Here is a 22,917-nt window from a genome sequence, read left to right as displayed (position 1 = left end):
ATGTGCCCCCTCCCCCCCCCCCCCCCCCCACACACACACATGTAAAATGCATGTTGGGGGATTAACTATAGGCAGAATTAAAGGTAACATTATGCATTATTCAAATGTCACTCTTGTGCTTGTGGAGATAATGGTTCGCAGAGCCGTGCTGTAGAGATTTGGGGGACTAGTTGCTGGCTGGAAAATTAAAACACAAGCAGATGAGGTTGGATGACTTGTGATGGTGGATTATGAAAGAGAAGAGATTTCGACAACATGAAATATGTGATAGTGATAGTAATCATTTTGGAATTTTCATCCTAGTTGGTTTTTATTTCTTTTTTTAGTTTAGTTTTTTGGTAGGTTTAATACGTTTTCAGAGTGGATTTGTTAGTCTCTATTAGTTTCAGTCCCCCCCACCCCCATTTTTAAGTTCCTGTGTGCAAAAATAAATAAATAAATCATGGTTCATATTGAGGAGTAAAAAAATTAATAAAAATAATAATAATAGTTTTGGAATTTTCATTTAGTTTGCTTTTATTTCTTTTTGAGATTGTTTTTGTCACTTTTATTTAACTCTTTGACTGCCAGACGTTTTCAGAAAAGGGATGCCGTGGGTGCCAGCCGATTTAAGCATTTTTGACTGATCTTTCAAGGTCCACAGAAAATTATGTGTTTGGACTATGGAAACACACATACTACCAAATGAAAGATTGGACTCTCATCTTTCATCAGAAAAAAAAGTTTGTTTCTACCTTATTCCGTTTTTCAGTAATCAGCAATAAAAAATGGTTAATTTCACCTCTGTTTTGAAAAAACGTATTTTAACGTCTTTGGCAGTCCTCCATAGGATTTTACTAAACGTTATTTAACGTTTTTGGCAGTCAAAGAGATAATATAAGATGCCTATTTGTTATATTTTATTAGCTTTTCTTTTTTTTCCCACCACAATTTTGTGTATTTCTTGTGCACCAGATTAAAAAAAAAATCATCATTGCCTTTTCCCCTTCAAATTATTTAGAATTTTTTAAATTCAATTTTTTAAATATTTTTCAGGGTGGATTTGTTAGTTTTTATTAGTTAAGTATTAGTCTTATTTTTTTATTATGTGTATTTATTTTAAATTAATTATTAATTTTAATTCAAGTTGTAATTCAATTTGAATTAATTTCAAATGATTTATTTTTTCAAAATCACGGTGTAAGTATTGTGTAGTTTAAAAAATGTATTCAAAAATAAATAAACAAAAACAATCATCCAAATCAATAGTTTGTTATTTTCTTAGTTTTCATTAAAATAAACTTGATGTGAACAAGCTTTCTTGAGTGAGAATCCTTACACCTACAAAAACTAGCTTTCCTCCAACCAATTGTGTAATTCACACACTTAATCCCAGTCTATCCGGTCACCTGAGACTCACAAAACACAACCCCGAGATCCGCAGCCACACAGAATCCAGTCTCTTCCCCCGCCCACCCCACGATGCCGATGATCATCGCCGGAGCTCTAGGGGCAATATCTGCCTGATTATCATTCTTGCCGCGTCACATTCTGACAGTTGGCAAAATGAATACAAAAGGCATAATCTGGGAGCCAATTTGCATGCTAACTGCTGGCGAAGGAGCATTTTGTAGCGCAGGAGTGTGCGTAATGCAGCAGTTAAGCCCCAACACTATCCCCGGGAGAGCGGGCTAACGCGATTGTGTTGCTTCTGCATGTCTATCCCTTGCCTGTCGCCATCTACGCGGGCCTCTGTTGCGCCATGCCCAAAAGCGCCGGCTCATCCCGTTTTTTTTTTCTTCTTCCCCCCCATCTACATTTGTGCCAGAAACCACTCTACTTACACTGGATGAGTTCTTTTCACCTCCAGCAGACGAAATGCTCCATCGCTTTTCCCTCTGTGGCCACGAAAAGGGGGGGGAGGCATGCAAGAAGCGGTGACCAGAGAGAGAAAAAAACAAGATAGAAAGAGAGACAAGGAGGAAATCAAAATCACTCACAACTTTGCTGTGAAATAAACAACATTGTTTTTGCCAATGGCAGGTGAACAGGTAGCTTAGTGTTGAAACAGAATTGCTTCTCTCTCTTTGGCTCGCTCTCGTTCTCTCTCTGCCCATCGCTCAAAGATGAATGCATGGTGACATGCACAGAAATGGTCAATGACCTAATCTTGGACGTGTACACACTGGAACCATGATAATAACTGTATCTCTTTTCGATCCCTTCCCTCTCTGTTTGCCAAGAAGGGGAAATAAAGTTATTTGGAGGCAATTCAATCTAGAGGTGACTTGTTTGCGCAACTCTACAAGCAGCCAATCATATTGTGCCTTATTTCGAAGTCCCTTCAAAAAAATTTTTTTTTTTAATAAAAATTGTCAAAATTAGTGCCTTCATTTTGAGTTAATTTAAAGTTTCTTTAACGACACTTTTTTTTTTTTTTTACGTACAATTAATGACAACCCCTTAATTGGAAAGCCTGCACAGGGAGAATTCCAGTCGCTACGTAGCAGACACGTCCACGTCAAAATTTAGCAGTAATCAATTTAAACATAATGCATATATTTGTGGAGACTGGGGTCAAGATGTATTTTACAATTTAACTCTTTGACTGCCAGACGTTTTCAGAAAAGGGATGCCGTGGGTGCCAGCCGATTTAAGCATTTTGACTGATCTTTCAAGGTCCACAGAAAATTATGTGTTTGGACTATGGAAACACACATACTACCAAATGAAAGATTGGACTCTCATCTTTCATCAGAAAAAAAAGTTTGTTTCTACCTTATTCCGTTTTTCAGTAATCAACAATAGAAAATGGTTAGTTTCACCTCTGTTTTGAAACAAACGTATTTTAACGTCTTTGGCACTCCTCCATAGGATTTTACTAAACATTATTTAACGTTTTTGGCAGTCAAAGAGTTTAAAAAATATGCAGAAGTTACTTCTAAACAAACGGATAAGCTTGCTACAAATGACCAAATCAAAAATGTTTACCTTTTGGTTTTGTCAGACGAACACCAAAGTGGACAAATTATACAAATATTTACTCGGAGATGCCTTGAATGAACAACATTTGATTCATATTTACATTTAAAAAAAAAAAAAAAGGTTCTAGCTCTCATTGGCAATTTATGAAACACATGTTTTAGTCTCTACAAGGCTCCCTCCCTAAAATCCTGCTTTCTTTCTAATCTGACGATTTTCCTGGCCGTCATTGGTGATGGACGACATTACTTATTCAGGTCATCTTGACACAAATCTGGGGCAAAAATAATAGTGGAATAAGACGGATTCGGAGAGCTTTCCTAACATTTATTAGTACTGTTATGTTATAAGCGTACTTTCAGCGTGAATTTTACAGTAGTTGCTATATCTGCAGCAGTTAATAAATAATAATTAAATAATCTTCTGTAGCATCCAATAATGTGTGTTTGTGAAAAGACAACAAATAAAAAACACATTCTTTGTTTTGCGCGAATACTTTTTTCTTTAACTGAATGTGAATCATGCTCAGTCGACGTTGGACACTAAAATGATTTCCAATAGAAGCCGTAAGCAAATATTGACTGGAAGTTTTGCAAGCGCTAATTAGAAAATACCAGTAAAAACAAATCCTTTAAAGAAGTTCAAACAGAAAGTCCTAATGTCACTGATTCATCTGAAAAGAACATGTTTGAAATTTTAATGAGAGCAAAGAAAAACAGATTTTTTTTTTAAATTTATTTTGATTTATGGAGGTGTCAAAAATGCCCACCAACATAATTGTAATTCAAAGCAGCATTCTTAATTTAATTGATACAACAACAAAAAAAATGTTCGTGCAAAATCCCCTATTGTAAAAAAAAAAAAACAATAGCAAAACACTGTATCCTACCTTGACAATATCAATCACCCAGGGATGTGATTTGACCAAAGTGAAATTATCTGAAAATTTAGCCGGGGGTCTGGGGGCCGCTGGCACTCGCTCATGGGTTTTCCGTGTTTTTAAGTAATTTCAATGCACTCACATGACAAAGAAATAGACAAAACAACAGCATAAATTTTCAATGTATATTGAACTATCCCATATAAAATGGCAGTTTTAGTCAACTCAAAATCAGTCACATTCAAAAACATTGGACTGCCTTTGCTTTTAAAAACTATCACATCTAACTAATGTGATTACTAAGTTAACACATAAATAATGTTGAAGAGTTCAAATTTCATGAACAAATAATTGTATCATGACCAAATGAAAAGTAACTCATATTAGAGCATACCACAAATGTCTTTGTTATAGCAGAAGATGTTATCTGTCGGAGTCATGTGCATACACAATGAAATACAAAAAAAAAAAAATAATCGGAGTTTTTTTTTTGGGGGGGGGGGGGGGGATAAAAAAAGCGGAATTCCGCAAATTAGCGGAAAAATCACATCCCTGCAATCACCTTTGCAATCTCTAATATTCTTATGGAGACCATATTAAAGCCTCATGAAGCCAACTAAAGATGACTAATGCAAGACAAGACATCAGAAGTAAAAGCACCAGACTCTACCATCAAAATGTAACAAAAGCCAACATTTGCCCCTAAACTATTTTCTGAGAGGAAGCTACAAGTGGCGCAAACAGTTCTGGGAAAAAAATATGCCACTGCACAAACATCTACTGGCAATCTGAAATCCAGTTTTTTTTGGATGGAGGAAGTCTACCACCCAGTCACTCGGAGATCCTCTCTTTTGGAGCACGTTATGTTAATTTGGGAGATAACTTGTGGGAGGACAAAGGGGGAGTGTGACAGGTGAGTGGGTTAAACTTTACCTTTGTTGACTTGGATGCCCTTGGATCTGCTGACTGTTTGGCTACAATCAAACTGAGACGTGACAATAAGCAACACAAAGAGCCCCGTCAGCGAACAAAGGACATGAAACAGGGGGGAAAAAAAGCAAAAGAAAAATCAATAAAGGCAAAGTATAGCAAAGTAAAATACATATGGAGTGTTAGGCTCACAGAAAAAAATGTAAATGGCAGAACACATGGAAAAAACAACAGTAAAAAATGCAAAAGCAGATTGAGTGGATACCAGAATTTTTTTTCTTTCTTTCTAAATTTTATTTTACATCAGTCAGCAATAGCAACAGTGGTGATCGCCGGCTTTAGCCTCATTTGCCCTTTAGTCGCAAAGAAACGGGTTCTCCGAGTAACAAGGGCCTTCAAAGAAGCCAAATTAGGAGAATGTAGGGCGAATAAATTCCATTAGTACAACACATTGCAAACAAACGAGCAATCAGACGCACGTTGTCTGGGCCGTAATGAGAAGCGATGTGATCCGCAGCCAGCGCCGCCGCCACACTCAAAACAGTCGCCCTCACTAGTGAATCAGCCTTTTACGCCTCTCTTTAATTGGCCCAAAGACACTAAGTGAGCCCCAAACAGCATTATGCCGCTTGGTGCTTGAAACCAGAGTTCAGCTTGCTTGATTTCCAAGCCACTGCCGCACAAAGCATGTCTACTCTATGCGCCGTTTTCATGGGAAATTCGAACGTAGGGAAGCAAACCGAGGACGAGGGTATTAATTAGAAAGAAGCCGAGGGAGGAATAATTAATCAATTAAGGCATCAAATGAGTAAGAAGGGAGAAACGAGGGAGACGGTGAGATAGATCGTGTCAGGCTGTGAGGACAAACAGAGGGGAATTAGACCAGGGGAAAAAAACAGGCAGATAAGCAGGCAGACTTTATTGTTGAAATATGAAAAGGCCTTTTTGCTAAACTCCGGCAAATTGATTTTCAGGACCTCCGGGGTTTTAAGTGCAAGTAAATTGTCCACCCTCAATCAACAGAAAAAAAATGGCTTCTTTGTCATTTTAAATGATCTATCTTCAATTTACGAGACATTACCAAAGCACACACATTACCTTAGCAAAGCGTCCCTCCGGTTGCCAAAAAACATCAATTAAAGTTTGCACGGTTAAGTATAGAGTCATAAAACCATCACCCTGAGTCTGACCTCTTCTTTTTATGATGCAGCCTAATGGAAGAACCCCCTCTTAAGATCTTCAACCACAATAGGCTACATAGCATTGGGATTCTATGTTACGGCAACCTAAGCAACAGTGACCACAATTCGGATGAAAATCAAAGACATACAATAAATACAATAAATTCTCACCAGGAAGTACTTATAACAAATTGAATTGCGAACCAATCTGGTCAATCTTTAGCTAATGCTAAATGCTATCTTGGTTGACGGTTCAACAGCGTTAAATTAGTCTATATTGATCCTCAACATTATCCAACCATTTTTGCTTGGTCCCAGCAGCGATTAGAAGTTGGCTGTGCCGTTTACCTTGCACCGGTCCCGCATTGTAAAATAGGAAATATGCCAGTAGAAAAGCTTAACTTAAAATGGGTCTGACTGGCGACCGCAGCGTTATGTTTGTAGGACTAAATTTCCCATGATTCTTAGACACAGAAGCAGGAATTAGTTCTAGTTCCACTATGACGAAAAAAAATCCTGTTAGGGATTAGATAGATGTGTGTTCTGTGTGATGGACATACACATGGCCCAAAAAAATTGGCTTGATGACCGGACGAATGCAAAAACTAGGACGGGACCTGATTACGCTACTCCTCCACGTTGAGAGGAACCAGTTGAGGTGGCTCGGGCATCTGGTTCGGATGCCTCCTGGACGCCTCCCTGGGGAGGTGTTCTGGGCATGTCCTACCGGCGGGAGGCCCCGGGGACGACCCAGGACACGCTGGAGAGACTACGTCTCTCGGCTGGCCTGGGAACGCCTCTGGATCCCGTCGGAGGAGCTGGCTGAAGTGGCTGGGGAGAGGGAAGTCTGGGCTTCCCTGCAAAAGCTGCTGCCCCCGCGACCCGACCACGCGGAATTGAAGACGGACGGACGGACGGGACCTGATTAAAAAAACGTGACAAAAGGACACAGAGCTCCAAACCCGGGACTATCTCATTTAAAACAAACGGGGACTGTCGCGGTTAACCAGGAATGTCTCGGCTAAACCGTGACGTCTGGTCACACTGAGCAAGCGAGAACAATCTCTTATCTCCGTCTCCATTTGCATTTTGCACAAGACACATGGTGTCTACCTAAGGGAAGCCAAGCACCCTTCATTTAATCAAGAACACAGCAGGCGACAGGAGGGATACGCTGGATACACCTTCGAAGAGCCACAAAATGCATCAGCCATCCCATTATGCGGTGAAAACGCTCCCTCTCTTCTACCCTGGCGTGCGCATGCAGCATCCATCCTACACAAGCATAAGTATGACATCATAAGTACCACATGCAAATATGCGTTACGACCATCTGAACCCTGCAAAGACAAAAGACTAGCGCTCTGGTTTTGTCTGCCAAGAAGCAGCTCGAAATCCAAACAATAGAGCAGGCGCAAGTGCCCGTACGTTCCCACGCTGCGCATACACTGCATACTGACTCTCACTAACCTCTCTGACGCTATGCTTTCTCTATTATGGATGCCAGTTAAAATGCACTCTGAATCTCTCATTGCTGTCTAAGGGGCTCAAAACACTGACATTTTAATTATCCAGTAATTTTGAGAACATTTATTGTGCATACCCAAAAGTCAAAATCAAAGCTCGGGACATAACGTTACTCATATTCTAAATACCGATATATTCAAATGATGTACTACAGCTAGATTAAAAGATAAGTATGAAGACTGAAAGCAATCAACAGCTTAACAGAAAAACCTGTGATTGATTTTCATCATTTGGGGTTAATGGGGAGCTTTGTGGTGAAGTGTCTTTCTGCCTTCTTACAGGTTCTTTTCATTTGCGCTAATTGAGCATAACGCTGAGGTGTTACTTCACAGCCCATAGCTATCAACTTCCTTAATATTAGCATTACAAACAAGGTAGTAAAAAAAAAAAACAGAATGGCGTAATATTTGTGTGAAACGCGGAAAACAGAAATGGTAAGATTGCTAGTAAGGCTACACTTGTAGCCCTTACTATCGCAAAAAAAACAATTCTTGTTAACTGGAAAAATAAACAAACTCTGAATATCGACCAATGGTCTAACCTCCTCATAAATCACATTTTAATGGAAAAAATATCTGCCTCAAATAAAAACCAAATATCAAAATTTATAGAAACATGGTCTACGTATATAGAATTTTTTAACCTAATTCCGGTTACTTAATTCTGTCTGTTAGCGAGAGCCACTACATCGTGATAACTTACATTGATGTTTCTGCATCTGGCAATTTATTATTATATTATATTATTAGTATGGGATTTTTTTTTTAATGGGCTTTAGGTGAACTGATGAATACACACACGCTCGCACGCACGCACGCACACACACACACACACGCACATACACATACTCACCCACATACAAAAAAAAAGGGCATATATATATATATATATGTGTGTATATGTGTATATATATATGTATATGTATTTAAAAAAAAAAGAAAAAAGAAATGGTGAGATTGAAGATCTGTGATGGTTTTTCTTATACCCGGTTTACTTTAAACCCGGTGCACTTAGTTGGAAAATTGAATTAAGATGGTAGAAAAATGTGTCCAAATCTTGATTTTTCTGTCATTTTCTGGTATCCACTCATCTCCTCAACAAAGTCAGCACATGGATCCAACCTTACCAGAGAGGGAAAATGGATCAAGCCTTCTTATTAAGCCTTTGTGATATTTCAGAGAGGCACCCGTACACACCGCACGGTGTTTAGCCCCTGTTTGGTGCCAATGGCCACGTTTATGATGAGAATATAATAGTTTATGAGGTGATTATAAGTCTGTTTGGACGGTTCATTGTCTTTCTGATTTATTCCGAAGTTATAGTGGTTAGGAGGCTTTAATTCAGGCTTGGGAAGAGACGCAATGGCTTCATGGTTGGGCACGCCACACAATGAAGACACGGCGATAAAAGCATAAAACAAGGGGCTTTGTCAACAACAAAAATATTGTTTTTTTGTTTGTTTGTAAGGTCACTCTCGTCCAGCATTCAATCATCATTGGAAACGGAAAATGGAGAAAAAAAAAAAAAAAACGGAAAATGATATGTTTGTATAACTTGTACGGGGCACGATGCTGCGACACGCATATATTTGTCGAACAACACACTGGGAAGGCGTACTACCACTTCACTATGAGACACGTCACAGTCATATTCACAGCTAAAGTTTGACACTGATTGAAACAGGAATATTTGTGGACTCTTAATAATGGCCTCTGTCAATTGTGGCCACGATTGCACAACATTTCCCATTCCACATTTAGTGCACTAATAATGTCAGATTACAATTTGAAATTGAGATTATTTTTTCAATAGGGGCATTTCTGGGAAAAAAAAGGGTCAGTCATTGGTTTAATCATTTTATATGAGAGCTGTTAGATTTAATTGAACTCAAGTCAATCTTATGGTCTTCAATAGGATGAGGAAGGGCAAAGCTGTAGTTCCATGTGACAAAATCTGTCAGTTCACTTTCCACCAAGCATTACAGTTCAGTTCAACTCATATTGACAGTGTCGTTGGTATTCTGGCTTCCGTTTCCACTTTGTCTGCGTAGGGATGGTGGCAATAGTTGCATCAGTTATGTAAATAGATTCAGTTCACAATATTGCAACCTCGTGATGATGACAGTGTAACCTTCTGACAAATACACTACAATGGATTTATTTCTGTGGTTTAGTCATCAGGTTACACTTGGTCTTTTATTATCTGAAATTGGGATCACAGGAGAACATAACTAAGTACTCTAAAATTATAATATGTACTCTACTGCTTGGTGAAAATGTGACTGCTATGACTTTTCAACACAGACACCGAACATCCAGTGGCAAATAACGAGATGCGGATGAGTGAACTGTTCACCACCAAGTAGGACTACTTTATTGTGACTTAGGCGGGGCTCTACTGCACAAGGTTTTTGCTAACATTCCTTACGTTGACTTTCTTTGTAAACCAAAGAAGCTCTGCGTACGAGCGATGGTTCTGTGTTGTGCCTTGGTGGTGGAGGTGGGGGAACCTGGTTTAGAAAAGGTCAAAGGGTGTTTAGGTCCTCGGTAACAGTAATGTTTAGACACATTGGAACAAGGAGGACTCGTTAGCCACAATAGCTAACAAATCATGAGGATAGAGGGAGACGAAGGGCGAGAGAGACCGAGACATGAGCAGATCTGAGTGATCTTTAACAGATAAGTGAACCGTCTGACTTTAAGGATGTTTCAACTTTATACTGCTCACGTAGCGAACGTTAAAATCATTGACTCTACCTGTCACATGGCAAAGCACAGAGATTATGAAAGTTAATGTGAAATTATTAGATCATTACTCATACTGTAATTGTCTATTAAGTGGAGGTGACACGGGGCTCTTAGGGGGGAAAAAAAACAAACAACAACAAAAGGTAACACGATGACGGAGGTGCACCAGAACACACAATATAATATGTCTTACACACAAACACCCACACACACACATCTCATCTCCATAATTACTGTATAGTCAGCATGTCCATGTCTGGGGGTGACTCTCAAAGTGAGTTGTTGACAACGGCACAGATAAATTGAAGCTGGGTCCTGTCAAAGGCCTGACACTGATAGCATTAGCTGGGTAATTATTCACAGTTAAGTGAACTGCCCACTTTCTTTTTATGTAATGGATTCGGATACCATATGTAGAGAAAACCACAATTTCATTCATGATTCCTTCTGCGTCACCAATTTAGAGATTATATGCACACCAATGTATCATTTAGATTAGTAGAAAATGGACCAATATTGTTGATTACTTGACAATATTATCCTGAAAATAATATCGCCTTATTTTAACTAACTACTTTGAAATGGTACCAACCGTAATCGAGAAAACCCATAAAAATAACAACATATAACTCGTGCTTTTGCTGGCAGTACGTCATTTTTCTTGTCCTTCAATAAATATTTTCTTGACAATACAGGTAACAAATAGCCGTCCAGAGCTTGTGACAGTCTCGATCAAGATATTGAACCAATTCCATAGTGCAGCAAAAGGCGCCGGGTGTTTCTTCATGTGAATTTCCAAGAAAGTGTGCGGCTGCATGGCATGGCCAATATGAGATATGTCAGGCTTCATTCCTCCACGGGTGATGCAAAATGGATGTGAAGCAGTGTGGTGCCGACGCCCGGGGAAAGCGCACCTAGGGAGGCTGCCGAAAGTCTGCGGCTGTGCCCTCCACAGATGAGAAGAGTGCGGGTATGTGTTTAAAACTTAATGAAACTGTCCCTCTGAAGGTTAGCACAGAGTGAGCTGGGACTGACTTTCATCTGCTGCTAATGGTCTTTTAATGAGTCAAAGACGCATCAGTATTATGCGCTCATAGGCACCCACCCGAGACACCCCCTCTGCACGTACACGTATACGCACACAGTCTTTGTCACACAAAGTACTCCAACTTTGGATTCTGCTACAGACACATTAACTAATTGGACATGGAGACAAAGCACCTTTGGTAACGGCAGACGTGTTCGCCTTCACTAGCAGTGCATGGCGATAAGCTAATGAACTTGCAAGTGGGGGGTTTCACAAGTCTGAATGTGCAGAATTTACTAATTGTCTACGTGTGCTCTTATCCCCCGGTAGACAACAGCTAGCATCAAGTGCTTTGACCAATAGGAAGAATTGATTAACTTGATGCCAATGAGGTTATACAACATTAGTTTCCGTATTTACCGTAGGCGTGTTCTAATATATATATATATATATGGGCTGTACACGAATCGGTGATACTTGAGCGACTTGGCTGTTGAAAATGAACGCCAAATGAGAATTCCCCCTTTCAAATAAAACATATTGTCAGAGAGGAATGTTTGGCTCGCACGAGAGGAATGTTTGGATGGCACATCTCGGCTCCCTGTGTCTGCTATATCTACATGGGGAGTGCACATGCATGAAAGCTACATATGAGGTTCATTCGAGTGGATGTCTGTAAGTAATTGGGAATATTTGACTGGCTATTGCCGTCCTAGCAACGGTAATATTTGGCCAGCCTTGTTATTCGCCAGCTAACGCCATGCTAGCGGCATCCAAAAAGCAAGGAAGGCGCTAGTAGCAACATAGATGGCTTTAAAATGGGGTCAAAGAGAAAACAAACTCCTTTATTCTCTCGTTCCATTACCCAGGGTAGGCTACGGGATCTTGGAGGTTTAAGTTATTTTAAAAGAAAAAGTTAAACCATACCGCGTGTTGATACGCTGCGTCAATGCGCCGGTGTGTGCTGCACTCCGATACGTTTAAATGAGAAGTGATTATGGCTTTGTAAACGTAGGGTAAAACACTAGATATTTTGATCAAAATTAGATTTTTAATTTGATGGACTATGACGTGTTTTACGTATATTGAGTAAGCAGTTGAGTTAATTTGGTGGCTAATGTCATCCAGAATAGGGTCCAAGCTCGTTTGTTGGGGTCCAGTTTTTGTAATGCACTGTAACTAGCACTGCCGTGTCAAGGGGCTCAGTGAGGTTGTGCCAAAGTGCAGGGGTTAAGGATATAGTTGAATTGGTGCAGGGAGGCTACCGATCTATATTTTAGGCAGGTGGTCTTACCTTGAATGTGGACATGGCTGGGTCCCTGCTATACCTGTCTATGGTGTGGAACTTGGAGTGGTTGAGCTCATGGTACAGCTCAGAGTGTCTTTTGCGAGTGTGCATCACTTTCTGGAAGGGAAGAAAGGAAGGGGACACCAAAAATGAACCAAAGAGAAAACAAAATAAGAGGAACGTGGGGGAGGGGAGGAGTGGGGTGGGCAAAAATGGGGTTTCTGTGGGGGTTTGGTGGAGGAGAAAATGGGTGCAAAGCTGAGGGGACTACAGTGATATTCCTTATTAAATGGATTAAAGATGGCCGATAACTTGCTGTATGGCTCTTACCTATTTCTATGCTCTTTTTTAGAGTTTGGCAATTGGAGGTGTAAAATTAGGTAACGATCATTGGTGTGAATGAGGTGTTCATTTTTTAATGATAGTGTTGGATGTTTCTGCCATTTCCAACTAAAATCCCATTTTCCAAAGCGTAACCGTCCCAAACGGGTCTCACACCTCCAAAAAAAAAAAAGTGACCGTTGAACAAAATATAACCTAAGTGTAAAATCAAACAAATACAAGGCTAATTCCTATCTGTTTTCATGCAACAGCCAGTTGTGAATCCAGTGAAATTGCCAGAAACAGTTAGTAGCTTGCCACAGGTCATACAAACACTATAAACATATGTTTTCTAATAAGGTCAAAAGTGAATGTCCAGTCTGTAAAACAATCTGATTAGAACTAAAAACCCTCAAAGAATCGAGGAAAATTCTTAATTTATGGCTACTATGGATAGTCATGAAAAGACTGGAAATTCACAGGAAACCCGGGTTCTACAGAGACCTTGACTAACACACAGACACACAAAGCCAAACTATGTTGTTCCAACAAAAAAGAACCAGCCAGTCAACCAAATGCAGTGACCCAAAACTCAACTACTAGTAATTATCCAGACACATGGAACACTGCTGTTTCTTAAACCAGAACCCCTACGGCTACATTGCAGCATAATCTCTCTTAATTGTACAAGACAGTGGGATGTGTAACCCATCATGTTATCATTTATCACCGCATTAATTTGTTGAGACAGAAAAAAAAGGGCATTTGTTGGAGAAACAGCATACTATGAAAGTCGGTTCCCGAAACCGTTATTTGCACGTCATGCAAGGGAGGGGTTAAGCGATGCTCCTAAGTACACTACTCAAGTCCTGGCAGAAGCACAAGAAAGCATAGACAGGCAGGTAAAAAAAAGGTTACGACGTCCAAGACCTTACCTCAAAGTCCAGCTCAGAGTATCGTACTCTTTTCCTCTGCAAGAGGAGAAGGGCCCAGAGGAGAGAAGAAAGCATCAATGTCCACCCCTAGGATTCATCTTTAACTCTGACCCTTGCCTTGGGGCCATTTAGTTAAAAAAGAAGAGCGCTAATATGTTCTGGTTTCCCAACATGAGAGAAATATTCTTACAGTCCACAAGAACAGGCTAATTATTCTGACTATTCCGATATAATGAGATCAGTGAAGTTTAATAACCAAGAATTAGTGAACATTTTTCTCAGATTACACAGACTCAAATACGACCACATAATCGGCAGAATGCATCATTCTTTGAGACACGTCCATGGCAATTAAAGAAAAAAAAGAACACTTGATTAAACATACAAAAAAAAATGTTTTAATCCTCAAATCTGTTTAAAGTCCTTCGCTATCCTCGCCGTACAATTCCGCAAACAGCGTATAAGCGAGCGGCACACAAGCCGCCAATTTAGCAGCTGCAGATGTTTCCAACTCATCTGGCCATGAAACCGAGTGGTGCCGTGTTCCATCTCCTGCTCGGAGCACGGGTCGTCTGCCAAATTTGCATTTGGCACCGAGCGGAGCTTCTCCCCACAGCGAGTTAAAAGCTGTGTTTACTCTGCAAAAGGGCAGAGTTGCTGATCGAAGGCAAAGGCAGCCAAGTTTTTTCAAAGGTAAAGAAATTAAAGCGGTTTAAAGAGTTCATCACATAAAAGTATCCACTTTCTCTCGTTCTTTTCCTTAGCTTTAATAAAGGATCTAGGTAATCAAGCTCACTTAGAAAGATGGCGAGCATACGGCGTGCCGTGGAATCATTAAGGTGCAAAATGGCCTTGCAAAGACTTAGTAGACAATCATAAGAAACTTTCAACACAACACACGTCGTTTTTTCCCACAGTGATTAAACGGATGGCTATACTTTGTTTTCAAAACAATTCAAAGTTTTTTTAGGGACTATTACGCTATATAGTTAGTCCTCCAAATTATAATTGTTATCTTCTCTGCACCTTAGTTTTTATACAAAATGATTATAAATTTCTGAAAGGCAGGCATCATACAAATTGAAGGATTGCATGGTGAGTTGGGGTTGGTATAAAGTTCAGAAGTGATTATCCTGTCAGTACTGACAGACGGCCATTTTGCTGACGAAAGATGAGAAACTTAAAAACAATGGTGTGTTTTTTGTCTGTAGGGTTGCTCGGTCCACGATGTTTGTGGCCGTTTGTATGTTTTTTTTTTTTTAAAGGGCTGTGTGAACTGAGGTTAGGGTTAGAATTGGTGGCCCTTGTCGCTGAATCTGTCCACCTATCGGGGCAAGGGAGGAGCCCTGATTGCCGTATTGGCTTCAGGTGCGTGACCAGCTGTGGTCATTAGTGGCCACAGTTTAAAAGGATGGTGGTCAGACTGGCTGGCTGGTCATGCGTGTTTTCCCACCTTCGTTTGCTTGCTTGTTTTAGTTAGCCAGCCCAATACCTCTTGTGTGTTTTTTCATTCCTGTGATTTTGCTACAAATTTGTTAATTCATCCATCACTCATCATTCATTCATTGTTGCACTAGGGCAGTTGGGAGAGTGGCCCAACATTCGGGAGCGTCAGCTCCATTTTTGTTTTGTGAGTTATAGTGTCGTGTGTGTTAGCGTTAGCGTCTTTGAGTGTGTTGTCCTGATGTCCACCCGTTTTGTAGCAGTGTGCCCCTTTTTTCTGCCACTTCCCTCCTGCATGTGTGCTTACACGCGTGCCAAACATGAATTCGTGCCACCCGGCACGTAAAAAGGTCAAGTACCGATAGACCTCACAGTCCGTCACCGACAGACGCCCATTTTATTGGCAAATGACGGAGTTGCCCACCTCTGTCTATTGGTCCTAAAAGAGTGGTGAAGAAGTGATGACGGAAGTGTGGTTAAAATAAAATGATGGACGAATGATGACGGAAAGGTGCCTGGGCCACTGATGAATAACAGACCGGCAAAATTTTGTAAATTGCAGCCTGGTTATAATGGATCTTTGACAGAAGTGTGAAATATAGGTCCAGAAAGTAAAAACTCTGTCACGGATTGTCTTTAGCCACAGGTGCTTTTGACCGACGGGTAAACGAGCTCCTATGGAGCCGATTTATCTGGCGGTGGCACCTAAAGCCAAACTGTGGCAGGGTTTTTACTTTCTGGACTTTGAAAGATCAGAGGTGTCAAATCCAGTTGACACCTCTGATCTTTGATTTTGATAGCTGTCAAGCCAATGAATCTTTGACGTCTATAGCCGTCATTGGCAACAAGTGCGTTTTAATGAGGCTTTGAATCTAAAAATCGACTATCAACAGCTTAATAATTTCTGCAGTGTAGGGGCTATTATGCAGCCATTTGACCTTTTTTGGATTGTGTTAGTGTTACAACATGATGATCTAATTTCAAGAGACAAGTCCTTCCTCACAACATTTAGCAAGCATACGATCACAGAGTAAAATCAGAACTTATTTTTGTCTGCCAGTTGTGAACTTGTGGCTCTCCTGAGTGTTAATGACTCATCCTTGTCATCATCAAGCCGTAATGAAGCCTCTCCACCGATGGGGAAAGTGTCCTTTTCGTCGTTTTAATAAACTTTATGAGTCAATCTGATCTCCGTGTGTCACTGCTGGTGTAAATGTCGCATGCAGGGTTTTCTCAGAATCTGACTCACTGACTCGCTCACATCCACACATGCACCAAAGAAAATTTGTCATTACAGTAACTATACTGCTCATGAGCAATAGATGATATTCACATACTGATGTATACGGTACGGTGAAAGAACGCTTGAATGGTTTGAAGGTTAATTTCTTTTACAGTCCTGAATAGGTGTCACTGTCCACTTATAAGTGTCAATTTAATATGTTTTTCAAGCATTTGCTTTACCTATTTACTTATCTTTATGAATATTACCTATTTATCTTGGGTAGTGGCAAAATTTTCCGTACATTATAATCTATAATACCGTATTATCATACCATCTTTTTTTTTATGTATCTTTTCATTCCAACGCTATACCTAACAACTTAATAACCTGAAGTCCAAAACTAAACATGGCTAACAATTTGGAGCTCCACAGGGAGGTCCTCTTGGCCCTCTCAACATTGTACCTACCTCTAGGGATCCTGCTGAGAGGCCAGCATTGGCATTGTTGCTGCCCAGGTTGCGTGGCAGGGTTCTGGTTCTCTCCACCGTCGTTCCCCCTGTCAGAATTTGTCTGACTGATGGCCTCTGGCCTGGCTTCAGCTGGAGTGAATGCCCATGAGGATGCACGTGCCCCCCGTGGGAGTGTACGAGACCGCCCGGAGCCATCACGTGGCTGTGTCCGTGGGGCAGCGTTTTGATTGTCCCGTAGGAGCGGTTCAGGTTCATGTTGATGTTCATATCGCCCACGCTGGATGGCACAAAATCGGCCGGGTAGGCCTCGCTCTCGGCCGGGTGGAGGGTCAAAGGAGAAGGGGGAGGAGGGAAGGGAGGGTCCTCTACAGCGATGTTGAGGGGCTTGTCTTCGCCTCCCAGTCCCAGGCCTCCTCCTTGGGTGGATGGCGTCGGGGGTTTGATGCTGACCGTCCGTCGAGGTAAAACCATATAGTCCCCCTCGCCTCCGCTGCCTCCTCCGCCGCCACTCCCCCCGCTCCCGGCACTTCCATCCTGGGAGGTGTTGGAGGACCCGGGCGGTCTAGCCCACCCGAGGCCACTTTCGGTGCACAAGTAGATTGGAGCGCCGCAGCGCTGCTGCGCCTGTTGCCTCTGCTGATCGACGTTCATTTCCTTCTTCAATGACGTCTCGCTCAGCTCATTGAGGCCTCCAAGCGGTGGAACCTTGCACACGTAAAAGGGTAGTTAGACATGTTATCATTCTTTTAAATCAGAGGTGGGCAATCTCGGTCCTCGAGGGCCGGTGTCCTGCAGGTTTTGGAGGTTTCTCACTTCCAACCCAAGCTGATTCCAATCGACAGGGTCGTTATCAGGCTTATGCAGAGCTTGCTGATGAACTGATCATATATCAGCTGTGTTGGAGAAGGGCAACATGCAAAACCTGCAGGACTTCGGCCCTCGATGCCCACCTCTGTTTTAAATGCAACACCATAGGTATAGGTTATATTTCATCTGGTATTAAGGCTTTCAAAAGCGAGAGACAAACTTTCTCTTTCATGTTGCACTTGATTTGAGTGAGTTTTCCAGCCTCAATGGGTATCTTTTGAAGTGATGTTAGCATTTCGGAAACTTATCTGATGGCATATTTTCGCACATCGAGAGGGGGAAAAAAAGTTATTTCTTATGAAAAGTCTGCAATGTATCTGTAATGACAGTCTTTACAGTATTCCCACAGGATGGAAGGAAATTGTCAAATATTTATCTACACTGGCTTTAATGTTTAGTTCTAGGAGCGTTTTAAGATATGATTCCCGTACCTGCACAATGAGATTGGGAGGGGGGATGTTCCCAGGGAGGGAGCTGAAGTTGACTCCGACTCCCCCGTCCTGATGGGCAGCAAGTTTGGGGTCATCGTCGTCATCCAGGGATATCCGGGACAAGGTTCCAGTTATGGTGGCTGGGTTACAGGTGTTTACCTCCTTGAAAATGACTGAAGGGACATGAGGTACAAATGGTTCCCATTGGGAGAGCAAAGGGGCAGAGGGTGGAGGAGAATCGGGATGAAGCATTAGGTTGTCAAAAGAGGAGCGGGTAAGAGGAACAGGCCAGGGGCAAGGAGATTTTAGGAAGGAAGAGGAATGAGACATTCATATAGCAAGGTTTAGAACAGTAAGGGAGGATGAAGCTAACAAAGTGAATACAACAATATCACATTTCCAGTGAAAGGTTTTATTTGGCTCCCTCTATTTTTGAGTTTTGTCTTTTTAACCTGAAGTGTTTTTCCAGCTCAGAGTTGGCTCCATAGTCACAAGTATATTAGCTCAGAGAATGAACATCAGTGCAAAATGCTTTGTCCCCAAAATGAAACCGAGCCAAATCCCGTGGTCTCTGATCATGCTGACGTATCAGCAGGCATATACTGATGGTGAACTCTTTCATTTTCCTGTTTACTGCAATGCTGTCAAATCAGGGGGGTCCAAATCCGGTCCCCAAGGGCCACTTTCCCGCATGTTTTAGATGTTTTCCTCCTCCACCAGATCTGATTCAAATGATTAGTATCGCTATCAGGCTTGTGCAGAGCTTACTGATGAGCTGATCATTTGAATTTGGTGTTCTGGAGGACGGGGATATCTAAAACACAGGTCCTCGAGGGCCACTATCCTGCATGCTTTAGATGCAAGTCGAAATTTGGGTTACATTGTCAGCATAGGAACGGAACTCTGCCGTAACTTGAGGACTCCCTGTAGTGGCCTTCGAGGAGCAGAATTTGACATCCCTGACTCAAATGATCAGGAGCCTGATCACGTGGCCCTCGGGGACCGGATTTTGACTCCCCTGCCTTAAATTGAACAAAGCATCCACTAATAGTTGCTTGAGGTAAGATGTCATGCATATTATGTAGGACATAAAAGGGTTTTAGCTCCTCTGAATCACATGCTGATGGAAGAAAAACATCTAGGCTATGTCCACACATAAACAGGTCTTTTTCAAAGGCATCTTATTTTTTTGCAATAAAAAAATCTATATACGGCTACCAACACAGAACACTGAAAAAAATAAAGCTTTACCTCAAAATCCGTTTTTTTGTACCTGTGTTTGTGTGGCTATCGCCTATCTCCAAATTGTATCATTCCTCACATAAAAGGCCAAAAAAGTCATGCTAGACACCATGCTCATTCAGCACCTGGCCCCAAACTCTTTCTTGTGAATACTACTACTAATCTAAAACTTGTCAATGCACACAACAAATACATTTATTATAGAATCTAGCTTCTAAACGATTCAAAAGAAGAGGCCTTGAGGAGTTAAAAGTTCTAGGTTGGGGACCAGGCAGGGTTAGTTCAGTTGGGCAACTTACATGGGTGTCCTCTCTCTGCAAGGGTGTAGGAGGAGGGGAAAGTAACTCTGTGTTAATGTTTCAAATGTACAATTGTATACATCCGAAAACATCCAGGCACGCACACAAACGCACTCTTGACCAGTGTGAAGCGACCAGTCCTGAACACGGAACAGTGCTATCTTCATGCGTAATTAAACTGTCACAGTAGCGCACACACTTTCTCAACTCACACTGGGCAGAATGAGCGTGATTGATAAGCGCGAGTAATTTGTTCATCGCAGTTGCGGCGCATAATCTGTCATTTCATCATTTGTGGACGGCAAAACAAAAAAAACGGTTACAGCTCGACATTTACTTGTCTGCAATGCTAATTGTGTTGAGCAAAAAGAGAAATGATAGGAAAACAAGAACTCACCTGTTTGGCATGCCAAGTCCACGTCCTTCTCAAAATCGGTCTGAGAAAGGGAGGCAAGGTAAGTAGAGAAAGGAAAAAGAATGGGCACCATGCACACTTTAATAGGAGCAGCTCGTGTCAGATGAGTGATGAGGATCTCAAGTGGCCCCCTCAATGCACCCGTTTAATGACTTGTTGCCATGGTGATTCGACGGAGCAAAATAACGGGCTATTTGGTCCATTTATGCAAATTCTTCTTAAAACAAAGGATTGATTTAAGCGGTAGCAATCATATTGCTATTGGCTGGTTAACTTATACTTGGAGTTACTAGGGATGTACCAGTACTCTAACGTCATGTTACGATACCACGATCTAAACCTCACGATACGTATAGTGGGGAAGTTGGTGATATTATACAGGGTTCCTGCAGGAATCACTACTTTTTTTTAGACCAGTATGACAAAAACATTATCCCCCTCCACGCCCCCAAATTTAACTCTTTGACTGCCAGACGTTTTCAGAAAAGGGATGCCGTGGGTGCCAGCCGATTTAAGCATTTTGACTGATCTTTCAAGGTCCACAGAAAATGATGTGTTTGGACTATGGAAACACACATACTACCAAATGAAAGATTGGACTCTCATCTTTCATCAGAAAAAAAACGTTTGTTTCTACCTTATTCCGTTTTTCAGTAATCAACAATAGAAAATGGTTAGTTTCACCTCTGTTTTGAAACAAACGTCTTTTAACGTCTTTGGCACTCCTCCATAGAATTTTACTAAACGTTATTTAACGTTTTTGGCAGTCAAAGAGTTAATCGACGATGGGTGGTGCACCCCTAAAAGTCACATTATTATTATTTTTTTTAATAATGTGCCTTGACGACGATTATATCTATGCAATTTTAATATCGCAATAGCGCCGTCATCATCACATCCCTAGCAGTTAAGTCAAGAATAAAATATACTTCAAACACTTACATGCATATATAGATACAATATATGTATATTAACTCGCTCTAACCAAACTACTGACATTGCACATTTCTACAATACTACTACAAGAGCCCATGAAGTAGCTAAGAAACCTAAAATCATAGACTCAACAACCACAAAATTAGGTAAGCGTTCACTATCGAATAAAATCTATTAGCTACAGCCCCCCCAAAAAAAGTTCAATTTCTAAAGATATTAAGACAGATCTTGCTTTGTATGACATTTGATAGTGACGGTGTACCTAATATTGTGTCCAGTAAATTTATTTATGAACCTATTCACAGTCATTGCTAGTCATTCTGCACATCACAGCTTGTCCTACACAGTAAATTTGGTACGTTTTACTCCAAAAAAACAGTCAGATCCTACTCTAAAGAGATCAAAATTTACACTTGGAAGGGAGTAAATTTTACTCAAAGTTTTTTTTGGCTGTGTACGAGAGGATTAGCCATGACAAAAACCTAGTGAAGTTGTTTTTTTTTTCTAAGTTGCACAACACAGTGTTGAGGAATGAACTCATGACCTTCAGTTTGGGATTGGGGACTTCAACTGCTTGCTGATATCCAAAAGGAGACAAAAAATATTCTCTCGTACACAAAATATTTCACTCTCTTGCAAGAGTAAATTTTACTCTGTTTAGAGTGGGACCAAATAGATTTTTTAGAGTAAAATGTACTGTTTACTAAGCTTTAAAAAAGGTGCAATGTGTAATGGGGGGTATATGCCGCGGCACTTCAGACTTCTGGGTTTCACACATCAGCTTTGTTTCTGGTTCCGGTTTGCGACGTGTGGCCCGCGTCCCACTACTTTGCGCTTCTGCCTTTGTGCCCCTCGGTTGCTCGTTCCCGTCAACGGGTGCGAGTGTGTAGTGTGTCTGTCTCAGTTGTCCGAAGCATTTCAGAGAGCTGAGAACGCCCATTGGCACGGAGCGCGCGGTTGAGGGGTGCGAGTGTTGGAAATGGCTCTGATGTGTGAAAAACCGGAAGTCGGAAGTCCGTGGCATCTACTCAATTAAAACATATAATGCATTTGATGTATTATGTCGATTGATTTTCTTGCTCAATGGGATGATAAATGTTGATAACAAGTGGAGGCAGTGAAATGACCCATGCAGCCAGTTTTAGTCCTTATTTTTGTTATGTACTAATTTAGTCCCGTATTGTACGTTATTACACATTGCACCTTTCTCCTTCTACATATTTCACCAACTCGTTGTTTTTTCTATTTGTGACATACTGTTTGGCTGGCAATTTGGTTGCCATTGTGGGTATTGTCGGGGACGGGGCTTTGCTCGAGAACGTGTCTGTGGTCGAGCCCGCGGCCGTCGCGGGGTAGGCTGTGGTAACAGGCCTGCTGATGGCACGCCGGCGGGAGGAACTGTGGCTGGCACCCAGTCACGCATGGGCCCGTGCCGTAATGCAGGCAGCCAAACTGCTGCCCGTAATGGGCCGCATTTGGACCTTTCTGAGGGCGCGGGAGAGCACAAAGTTGTCAGAAGTGGTGATGAAAGTAAATTTGTAGAGCTTTAACAAGTGATTAGGTTTTCATGTAATGTTCCCAAACAGGACATTTTATTCAACTTTAACAAGGTGGTATGGGGGACAATGTGCCTGTAAATTTCAAGGGATTAACATTGTAATGAGGTTCCCTGTGAACATTGTAGAGATGTTCTCACTAATGTTGAAGCAAATATATAGTAACTGCTGCTGGCTTTGCCATAGCGTTCTTTATAGTACAATATTTTCTTTAAGTACAGATTAAGCAATAGAAA

At 41.2% G+C, this 22,917-nt stretch overlaps 1 protein-coding gene across 29 annotated transcripts in view; it reads right to left on the bottom strand.

Annotated features, from left to right (window-relative positions):
- Positions 1–22,917, bottom strand: part of adgrb2 (adhesion G protein-coupled receptor B2) — a 190,896-nt gene that overhangs the window by 4,499 nt on the left and 163,480 nt on the right. For 7 of the 29 annotated variants that reach the window (XM_077549631.1, XM_077549636.1, XM_077549632.1 and 4 more), the window contains 8 exons: positions 22,383–22,610; positions 20,172–20,211; positions 19,775–19,789; positions 18,234–18,406; positions 16,933–17,640; positions 13,798–13,833; positions 12,548–12,658; positions 1,824–1,877 (listed from right to left, as the gene is read on the bottom strand). In XM_077549631.1, coding sequence (XP_077405757.1) covers positions 1,824–1,877; positions 12,548–12,658; positions 13,798–13,833; positions 16,933–17,640; positions 18,234–18,406; positions 19,775–19,789; positions 20,172–20,211; positions 22,383–22,610 — 1,365 coding nt within the window. Of the gene's footprint in view, positions 1–1,823; positions 1,878–4,774; positions 4,827–9,906; positions 9,989–12,547; positions 12,659–13,797; positions 13,834–16,932; positions 17,641–18,233; positions 18,407–19,774; positions 19,790–20,171; positions 20,212–22,382; positions 22,611–22,917 lie in introns of all 29 variants that reach the window. The other 22 variants (XM_077549653.1, XM_077549655.1, XM_077549658.1 and 19 more) reach the window with 16 other exon arrangements.

Source organism: Vanacampus margaritifer, chromosome 17 (genome assembly GCF_051991255.1).
Source record: "Vanacampus margaritifer isolate UIUO_Vmar chromosome 17, RoL_Vmar_1.0, whole genome shotgun sequence".
Lineage (NCBI taxonomy): Eukaryota > Metazoa > Chordata > Actinopteri > Syngnathiformes > Syngnathidae > Vanacampus > Vanacampus margaritifer.
The sequence above is the reverse complement of the archived record's forward strand: the minus strand, read 5'-3'. Positions and strand labels throughout refer to the sequence as shown.